We start from the raw sequence: 11,165 nt of genomic DNA, 5'->3' as shown, positions 1-11,165 counted from the left end.
TCACAGACACTTTAACTACACAGCAGGACTTTACAGACAGAGCTGCTGACATTCCTCCAGGATCTGTTTTAGCTTGTTGTTCTCTCAAACTCTCATCCCTTGTTTCTACATACCAGCTCCTCCTGGATCTCAGTCCAGACATTTCCTGTCCCCCAGGGATCGGGGCAGCATTTCATCTGTATGTGACTACGAGTGTATTACAATAGTGATGTGCACTGAATCCTCAGGGTTTAACAGGGATGAGAGAGTTTGGAGTCTTAGGTTGTGACAGGCAGGCGAAGACCCCCCTCCTCACCTTCATTCCAGTCCACATTTCATTATGACAGGAATCTTAAATCATATGAAGGCCTCGGGGACCCTGTAGTCCAACAAGAAGGATGAGTGAATGGGGATCTGGTCATGATCAGAGGAAATGCTTGTGTGTGTGTCAGAAAGGAAGAAACTAAAGCTGTCCTCTTCATTATTCATCCTCGGCTCTGGAAGATACATCAGCTTTACAATCTCCTCACTCTCTGTTTTTATTGATTTTAAATTTCCTTTCAATTTTATTTATTCTTGGTCATAACAATGTTCTTTTCTTGAAAAACTTCTTTTTTTTACATGCAGTAGGCTCTCTGTCAGACTTATGATGCATTTAGAGTAGTGGAAGAAAGTTTTAATATATTTGTAAAAAGAAATTCAAAGGGCCCCTGCCAAACTAATTTAAGCCATCTTAAAACAAGGAAGGACCAAAAATATGTATCTTGTGCAATACTGAATATATTTTATTCCTGACTACACTTTCCTGGCTCCTATGTAAAACTTCCACTTGCTCTCTGGTCCAAGTACTGAATTTTTGAAACCTTAAATAATCTTTGGCCATTTTAATCAACCATACAACTATTTGCATCTTCTGCAATTTAAAGTCTGATTTATCAGTAAAGCCAGAGGGAGAAAGAATGTGTACCATTCACGGTCCAGTTCACACATATGTTATACATATATGTTTATAGTAACTCCGCCACACTCTATCTCCAAGAGGCCCAGCCCCCCCTGCTTGGGGAGCAGCAGCCTGGATAAAAAGAGAGCAAAGGCACAGATATTGAGCAAGTAAGGGGAGACTGATCAGAAGCCAGTATTGGCGCTGCTCCTCTCCCCAGCCGGACCTCAAGCGTGTGGGTCCTTGGCGGGCAGATAAACAGGCAGTCCCGGGACTTCGAGGAGGAAGAGCAGCCAGCTGGAGCAGTAACAGAGTGGTATTGTGAGCTGAGTGACTGACTGACGCCTCAGTGGAGCAGAGACGCAGGCTGACGGGGTGGCCTCTTTCTGGGGCCCCTCTGTGCTGATGCGCTGCTTGAAGTGGGTCAGACAGACACAAGAGCACAGTGGAGAGCAATCAGAGGGTGTATGCACAGCAGAGCTCCAAGACAAAGAGGCATCTAAACAGGGGAGCTTGTGTACAGTGAGCTGGAAGAGACAGGGTCAGAAGGCTTTGTTGACGTAGTGTTATAAAACCTCTAGAGCAGAGATGATTATCAGTATTGTGGTCAAATTATGATTGTGGTTGACTGTGCAATAGTCCAAATCTGTTCAACAACAGAACAATGTTCCCTTATGTTTTAATATAAACTATTGCTCAAGCTGGTAAATAAAGATAACAATGAAATCTGCTTTTTACACATTCATGTTCATTTGGACTCGCAATCTTATCAAGGTGCATAAATGTCACCTCTGTTACCATTTGTTCCCTGGACATAATAGTGTAACAACCTATTTCCCTCCTGACACATACGACATGATGATTATCATGATGATATCATGATAGTTGAAATCCAAATGAAACAGCATTTCAAGAGTGTCTAACTTCTGAATTGTGATATATTTCAGAGTGAAACAAGATAGAAAGAAGGGACACATTGAGAGGAATTTGACTCAAATGTTAAAAAGTGGGCATGTCATAATGAATCTCTGCTCTGTGCTGCTAAAAGCTGACAATTAATTGATGGCTGGATGTCATTGGTTGAAATTAGACAAGTTGACAATTTTGCAGATATTGTTAAATAAGTGCACAAAGTGTCTGGGGATGTGATCTTAAAGGGTTAAAAAGGCATTTTTTTATTTCATTTCAGCTTTATTGACATTATGATAAGGTCTCTTTGAAATAAATGTTCAAAGCAGAGGCTAATGCTGTAGTTGCCAGAGGGAGGCAGTGTTCTCATTCATCGCACATTAACATTCTTCACAGCATCCATTTTGCCTCCAATTCTCTGCAGCTCTTAAAACTGTAAAATGATCGCAGGCCATACAAGCAGTGAGCAGCTAGTTATCTTGTTATTGATGTGGGGGACTTTGAAGAGAAGAGGCTGCCACATTCTGGCAGGTGAAAGGCTGGAAGATGGAATGTCAGGAATGAGAGTGTAAAACCTTCTTCAGAGGATGGACAGAGCTGTGGCGGTGTCACACTTCAAACCTGGAACATGCCTGAAAATACCATAAAGTTATGAGTTGTTCTGGGTTTATCGGCTGCATGTGGTGAAGCACTTATTAAGTACAATAAATGCTCAAATCATCTGGTCACAATTCAGCCTGGAAATGATTTCAAATCCTTCAACCCCACCTACTCTTCATCTATAATCTCATGAAAAATAGAATGAATAGCTTGTGTGTTATACATTCAAAAATTTCTTAAAACACATTGAGCATTTTATAAAACTACCTTGAATACTGTGAGGGAAATCACACTCCAGTATGCAGCAACATGTGTGTATTCGCTGGTTATGGCAGCCTGTGAGAGCATCATCTGGTTACCAATTCTGTTTGTTCCGAAACTGAACATGCTTTGTATTTATCCACCTACACACAACCACAGCAGGGAATCCAGTCAAGTCAAAAATCAAGCATAGTTTAAAGAGTACAAAAAAATCTTTTAGCCAAGATCTGGTGACATGCAGTGGTGAAGGAGACAGAGATTTATGTGTGGATTTTGAGAAAAAAAAAACAGACCACACTATCACACGACTGGTCTTGGTAAATACTTTATATGCAATTGTTTCTTGATCTTTGCAAACACTGTATAGAAAACACTTAAGGTAACATTTTTTCAAACATTTAAAGCGCGCCTGAGCTTTCAGACAGACATGACATAGTAATCTACAGCTTTATAAACATTCTCCCCCTCTGGCCTGTCCATACACAGACACACACATACACACACACATACCTCACCACACTTCCCGCAACATACGATCCCTTCCACACACACACACACACAAACACACACACACCCACCACTATCAGGCTCTCCACTTATTATTCACAGTAGGCTTTATAACACTGTTTCTGTATCGTATGATGGTTCTCAATCAACATATTTTTTTAATTATTTAAAATAGCTATCAACATTTATGCTGTAATATTTGGAAAGTGATACATTTGTATTTACATAAGCTTATTGAGCGGGATTCAAATACAATGTGTGTGTGTGTACATATGTATAATCGTATGCAGGTGTGTGCGTGTATTTGAGTCAATGATCGATTTCCACCGATAGCTGTTCAACACAGTCCAGTTAGAAAAGGAGAAAGTGGCGTGGAGCTCTGATGCATTTTCAGACCCTCAGTCGCTCAGAGAGGCGATGCGGGGAAGCAAGAAGAAGCTCCCTTACAGCTGTCTAGTGATAGCACGAGGAGAGTACGGGAAACAGGAAACAGAAGTGACTGGAGATGGTGTGTGAAGTGCTCGCAAGACATTGGACTCATCATACATTCAGCAGAGGCTAGGAGGCATCAGTCATTATCTTGGACGGCTGTGATTTAGGGTCCAACTACAACCTCGCGCTGACTGACTGGCACATTCAGACTCTCGTACTTCAGCCTTTTTCATTTCATTCGAGATTATAAGTAAGAAAACGTGGCAAATGGTCATAGGACTGTGTCTGTTTTTAAAATCCCTCCACAAGCATCAAAAATGGATGCTTCTGGGGCGAGGAGTCTTCACTTCCAGCTAGTCATACGATACCTCCTCTTCCTCCTCACCTTTTCTCTTTCACACATAGAGATGCAAGCACTCATGTGTACATTCATATACACAAAAAGTACAGAAGCAAATACACCTACATACACACACAGAAAAACAACAACAAAAAAAGGTTTGCACACACACATGGCCACACATACACATTGGGACCTGGGTAAGAGACCAAACTAATGTGAGAGGAAAGTGAGGCACGTAATCTGATAGGCAAAATACAGCCTGAATTTTGGTATACTCAAAACAGAAGTCAGATATGGATGATTAAGGTGTTATAGGCTTTCAGCCTCAGTGAGAACTTCTAAAATCTACTTAGCACCTATACACTCCTAGGCGCCATACTCTGAAACTTTAAGTACCTTTTAAACAGAGACAGAGGTAGAAGCTCTGGCTCTACTGTCCACATGAGTAAAAGCCATACTAGCAAATCATTTTGGGGTTCAACTTGGACTAAGGTACCATCGTGATGATATGAGTAGTGCTTTTCTTTCACATCCTCATTTGCTATTACCAAGGTCAAAGGCATTGTAACAGAGATCCACATAATTAAACATTTAAAGAATTTATGTGCTCCAACAGTCTCATAAACTCTGGGTAGGGACCCAAAATAAGTCACAGGCCTATTTCTGCTGGGTCCCTACATGGCAAGAGTAGCAATAGGTTTTTCATGAGTTGGGGTCTGAAGAACAGGGACTGCATTTTGTTGTTCCCTTGATGTGAAAAGCTTAAGAACCACAAACAGTCTCCGCTGGGTGGAGGAGTAACAGTGGTGGGAAATGGAAAAGGATATGTCTAGTCAATCTCTTGAGGGCGTTTACAGAGGTGCGTGAAAGGCCCCTGTGGGTCTTTGAGGGCCATTCATTGAAAGTGGTAGCACTTTTCTATCCCTGTATTTAATGTATGTCTTTTGTTATTCATTTTTCATCTACTTTCCCTTTATTTAAAAGCTACTTGATCATCCTGGGCGTGTTGGTTAACCGGGTCAGTTAATTTTGATCCAAATCGATAACAGAAAAAAGGGATAGTAGGGGAGAATGAGAGAGCAGGTTATCTGTCCATCCTTCCAGTCACCCTTCGCTTTGTTAGGATGGGGTTCAGGGATTTATATGAGTGTCAGTTCAACCGTCGTCTGGAGTTGAATCTTCAGGGGTGGATGAGTCCTCGGCGAAGTCGTCTGACGAGCCACTCTTGTGGATGCGGCCGTCGCTGCGCATGCTGTGGAAAGTCTTGCGGAAAGCCTCCATCATTGAGTGCGCCAGTTTCTTGGCCTCGAGCTTGCTCTCACACTCCACGGCGTGGCAGTCCATCTGGAAGGACAGGTCATCGTTGATCTCCCGGTAGATCCAGGCAAACACGTTGGGTCTGACGCTGTGGTCGGCTGTGCAATAGGCGATCCGTGCTACTTGGTAGGTGTCCATGGTTACTGAGGCCTCGCCATGCTCATCCAGGTGATGAAGACGCACTTGGAAGGGCCGAATCTCCAGTAAAGAGTTGTGCGTGGGGCAGGTGCCCTGCTGGCGCTCTACCAGACCAACCACCGCCGACTCTGTGCAGCCAGACAGGAACTGGGTCCCAAAGATGGTCACCTTGCCCAGGTAGGTAACCTGCAGGAAATGAGACACACACACAGATACTATTAGAATCACATTTAGAAGGTTTCTTTTTCCACTTGGACAACCTGTAACAAACATAAATATGCAACTGGCCACTGATACACCACAAGCACAGAATCACAGATGCAAATGGAAAAACAGGAAAGGGATTCAAAAACAGCTTAAAATGTCAAAGATCCTATATTTGTTAAAAAAACAACTGCTCCTTGGATGAAGTAGTCCCTGTTATAATGAAAGATTCCTCCAGGAAAGTGTCAAGAACATCCAGGTGAAACACTAGCGAGCTGGAAAAGGAGCATCCGCCCACCAACACTGAACAGTTCTGCAGAGAACTAATGTCTTCGTGTTCTGCTTTAACGTCAGGGCACTACAGGCCCCTTGCTGAGTCACTGTCATGATGTAATACAATTGTTATCAGGGTAATGGATGGTCCAGCTCACTACTTAATGGTCTTTATCCCTTTCTGGTAGAGTGTATACCCAGTGAGCTGAGGTAAAATGGGGGTAAATAAGCAAAGTTGGACACAATTTTTCATTTCAAAATCACCTCAGGCAGTATTCAATATTAAAAGCATTGCTTTATAAAAGGCTTAGAGAGAGCTAATCAACATGAAGTGAAAGTGGAAAAATACTATTCCACTGTCAGCTAATTAATTTCATGTTCAGTATACATCGTTGGGTTACTTAAGCTCAAAAACTGGGGTGCTTTAAGTCTCTCTGCGTAGAGGAAGAGCCAGTTGCTGTGATAAAGGGCTTTTCTAATTTTCTGTGGTAACCGTGCTGACATGCTGACGGCTGTGTGTGTTCTTTCCCAAAGAGAGAAAACACTCTGTTGAGCTGTGGCTACTACAAGGACCATAGAATACCATAGTAATGACACCGCATACCAGCAGAGCGATAGACTGAGGAGATGGAGAGGGATAAGGGGAAAGGGAGGGTTAAGATGTGAACAAAGCTGGAGTTTTCAGCGGGAACGTGGCCAATTGGAGAGCGGTCCAGGAATAATGGCTGACTTGTGTGCTTTCTCTACATGGTGTTCTTTATGGCTTTATAAAAATACACAGAGGAGGAGCCTGCTACGAGTCAAACACTCAAAAGAGTTTTCACTCCTGTCTGTGTTTATACTGGGGCAGGGGAATACTCCTCTCTCTCTAGAGTTCATTACAGCTGGCTTATATGAAGCACACATTTGACACATGGCTGCAGATTACATGTGCAATGATAAGTGTGAAAAGATAACTGTGACTATTAAGGACAGACCTGTATTATATATATATCAGTATACAGATGTGACCTACAATTGTGGATTCAATATCAGGCCAATAAGTGGTCTTAATTACACTTTCCACTGAAGAAATTTCATTAATCTTTTATGTTCAAGTATTTTCAATTTTTACATTTTACCATTCTGATAACAGCAGATCAAAGCATTCCAATGTCAGGATGACACAGAACAACAGAAAACAGAAAGCAAGAGACCCACGTCCTGTTTTATTTATCACATGATCTGACTGCTTATCGTCTTTCACAAGTTTTGTTTAGTCTGCAACCATCAGGTATACCTTTCTCTGCCGCGATTCTGACTAAATGGGATCTTTCAGAGTGCGCATGTAGAACAATCAGCCAGTCACTGGCTCTCTGAGTCAGACAGTCTCTCGGTTAGATGGGCGGTTAGGCTTGCGTAGGATAGGAGTAGCACTTACCAAAAAGCTACAAAAGTGTGTATGCTGATGAAGGCATCAACATCTTTAATTAGGGTAAAACGTGGTAAGGTACGTTTCCAAACTCTTCTGTCAAATCATGTACTGTACATACAGTAATCCCAAAGTTGTAGAGCCCAAAAGTCTTCTTTCCATTACAAACACATGAAAATTGTGATGAAGAAATTGGCATATTTGAGAAATGGAGCAATAGTACATCAAATTGAGGAAGAGAAAGAGGAAGCTAGTGATGAACAGAAAATAAGAAACTATCAAATGTATTCTTGTAAAATGCAGCATTAGCATTATGTATTCCCTATCCCCCTACCTTTAAGGTAATAGTTCAACATCTTAGCTCAAAAGTGAGATGAAAAGATAGATATCAATATCATGTCTCTGCGTTAAGTACAGAGCCGGAGCCAAGAGGTGGTTAGCCTAGCATAGCATAAAGACTTGAAGTGAGAGAGAGAGAAAGAGAGAGAGAGAGAGAGAGAGAGTTTGCCTGTCTCTGTCCCAAGTTCATAAATACATCCTTCAACACAGTTGAAGCTTGCTAACTAGCACAGTGTTTCATATTCAACACACTCAGAAATGTAAAAAGGATCATTTGCAGTTTTAGGCTGAATTACTTTTCTGTAACTTTTTCAAGCTAGGCTAACCACATCCTGTCCCCAGCTTGATACTAAACACATAGATATGTAAGTGGTATCAATGTTCTCATCTCACTTTTGCAAAGAAAACTAATACATTCCCCAAACATGTATTAGTATTCCTTTTGATATGAAGTTAATGTTGAAGGATTTCCAATATAGTTCTCTTTTATAAACAAGGAATACTAAGATGGCTACTTAAATATCCTGCAAACAAAAAGTGCTACAAATGTCATGCTAAAATCAGAAATATGTCTCCAATGTATGTCTCTCTCCAATGTGGAGACATATTTGACAAAACAAAGTATAAGATATATTAAACTATTGCATGTGGCTGTGAATGAACATACAATATAGCTTAAATCACTAATATAATATTAAAAAGACTATGAGAAAGATCTGTATTTAAGCTCACTCAAAAGTATTATCTGCTCCACATGTAAAACACCAATATCATACCACTATGGTGGATGGCGGTGGCCCCTAAATACCACCATTGCAGCGTGACATGACATTGATTCCTAGTTTCCTGTAGGCAACTGTAACAGATCCATTCAGCAAAAGCAGCTGCCTCCACATGCCTGGTTTTCATAAGCGGCAACCGCGGGGTGGGACATGCTGCTTTTGCACCGGATCCATCATTCAGCTGAGCACCACAGGTCTGCAGAAGCAGCCTGGAGGCAGGGCGGTTTGCTAGTCAACCACACTGACACCCAATTGCAGCCAAAAGGCGGTCAGTCACTCAGCCAGCCAACAAATCCAAACACTACGCCAAAATACATCAGCCATCTACACTGTGCTATTTGTACGTCAAACAGCAATAAAGGCTCATTATAGCCTTCTTTTCTCTTTCTGTCCTATTTCGATATTGAATTACTTGTTTAAACGTTGATCGTTCCTTCTGACTGCCTGCTTCCTAGTTGAATGACGGCAGACTGCTTTGCCAGGTTTCATTTTCTTAGAGTATCTCGATTTAGGCCAAACACAAAAAAGGCATCTTCTGTCTATCTTCACATGTCTGCATTATGCTCTTTGTCATTGTTGATGCTTTGCTTCTGCTCAAGAAATGATGTAGTTAATGTGCCTGGTTAACTAATGAGATCATATCTTGCAGATAGAGAGCAGTGTGTGGTGGTTGGCGGTGTCAAATCCCCTTACCTGGACTGTCCAGTAGGGGTCCCTCAGGGATCCATACTTGGACCTATTTTGTTTTCTTTTTACATTAACGATTTCTTTGATGTCTGTAAGGGTGTTAATGCACAGTTGTAATGTTAAAAAAGTGTCTGTATGATTTTTGCTAAAAGGCTGCCAAATATTGATCATTCTGGTGTCTCTCTGGGAGGGGAGGAGCTCGCTTTGGTGAGCGAGTTCAGATACTTAGGAGTCATCCTGGACTTGACACTCTCATTCAGGAAACACATCAAAAAAGTATCTAACTCTGTCAAATACAACCTGGCAAATTTCTAAAAGATCAGGAATTCATTAACCAGCAGTGCAGCTTTGTTGTTTTTACACTTTATGATCCTCTCACGTATAGACTACTGCTTAACCAGCTGGTCACTGGCATGTACGACAGTACTCAAACCGATAGAGTCCCTATAAAAAAGCCCTAAAGACTCTGGATAAAAAACCCTTCTCCTTCCATATCTGCAAGACTCTTAAAGAACATCATTTTTTAAGTTTCCATAATTTTTACACATTTTAGATTTGCTTGTTTTGTGTATAAAAGTCTCCATGGTCTTGCTCCACCGCCACTGAATGAATTCATTAGGAAAAGAACTGGGTATGACACCAGGTATGAGCACCAGGGCTTGTGATAGAGGAGACTTTGAGATTCCCCACAGGCGCACTATGTATGGGGGGAGCGTGTTGTCTGTTGTGTGTGTGTGTGTGTGTGGGGGGGGGGGGGGGGGGGCATCTGGAATAGTCTTCCCTCCACAATAAGGGAATGCCCCACATACTCTTCTTTTAAAAGTAAAAGTAAAACAATGGCTCAAATCTAATCAAAAGTGCAACCACTAACTGGACTTGAGACTAACTGAACATTACTTACATTACTAACATTACATTGTTATATCCTGTCTGGATCTGGTATACTTTTGATTGTGTACTGTATGTGCTGTGTGTGTTGTCTCTTCCATTTGTATTCTTTTTTATTCATTTATGTACTAGGGACTACGGATGCAAATTAGCAGTTTTGCTATAATCCGGCATATTTACAGAGATGTTTAAATATCGATGTTCATCAATGTGCACTGTCCCTATCCAAAAATAAAAGTATTTATTATTATTTATTAATGTTCATAACTTACTAAAATCAATAAGTTAATTGATTTTAAACTGACAATAGTCACAAAATAAAAGAGCTTCCTCTAATCACACAGAAAAGATGTTGAATAGGGGGAACGGAGAAAGAAGTATTGCAGAAAGTTCAAGAATGGAAAAAAGGAGAGAGAGGAAAGTGGAAAAAAGGCCATCTTCATTTGAGGGTTAGGGTTAGGGTTGATTCTTACAGTTGGTATAATACAAAACAAGGGGTTTACACAGTAAATGGTTGGCAGCTTGTCAGACTTTGCACACGCAACTTGAGCTGGCTCTTCGGCAAGTGATATGAGAGTTTGAGGTTGCTTATCTTTTTGGTTGCTGTGAGCCAGACAAGCATAATACAGACCAGACCAACAAGTATGTGACAACTGGTTGGTGTGTGTGTGTGTGTGTGTGTGTGTGTGTGTGTGTGTGTGTGTATGTGATGTATGCGATGAGGTGGTCACTCAAACGATTGAGTTTGTTTCTTCAGCTGAAGAGGAAATTGTTGAATTTCAACAAAGATGACAAATAAAACTAATAAAAACTGCCTATGAGGCCTTCCTCTTAAAAAACAAAACAAAAAAAACCCCAAAACAAAATAAAACAAAACCCAGATACATCACTAAAACTTGGATGTTTTTTTTATTTTTATTTTTTTAAATCTGCAGTAGCTGAATTACACATTTTTCCTCCTGGGCTTAGACAACACTGACCCCATTTAGACTTGGCATTAAACTGTGGTCTAGGTAAATATAGCATCTGTAAGAACATTGAATGTTTGTGCATTCATGAACACACTAAATGTGGAGTTTATAAAGTTTGGGAATGCCACGTAAGTTCTTGCAGGGAGGGTTGCTGATCAATAGCACTGTCATAAAAAATGAATAT

General features: G+C 41.0%; 1 protein-coding gene across 1 annotated transcript in view; it reads right to left on the bottom strand.

Moving 5' to 3' along the window:
* Positions 1–3,000: 3,000 nt before the first annotated feature.
* Positions 3,001–11,165, bottom strand: part of pid1 (phosphotyrosine interaction domain containing 1) — a 30,949-nt gene continuing 22,784 nt past the window's right edge. The window contains exon 3 of the mRNA XM_053321187.1: positions 3,001–5,612. Within this exon, the coding sequence (XP_053177162.1) occupies positions 5,127–5,612 (486 nt within the window). The 3' untranslated portion in view covers positions 3,001–5,126. The remainder of the gene's footprint in view (positions 5,613–11,165) is intronic.

The sequence above is a fragment of the Scomber japonicus genome, chromosome 6 (assembly GCF_027409825.1).
Source record: "Scomber japonicus isolate fScoJap1 chromosome 6, fScoJap1.pri, whole genome shotgun sequence".
NCBI classification, from domain to species: domain Eukaryota; kingdom Metazoa; phylum Chordata; class Actinopteri; order Scombriformes; family Scombridae; genus Scomber; species Scomber japonicus.
Note: the sequence above shows the minus strand (reverse complement) of the source record. Positions and strands in the feature narration are given on the sequence as shown.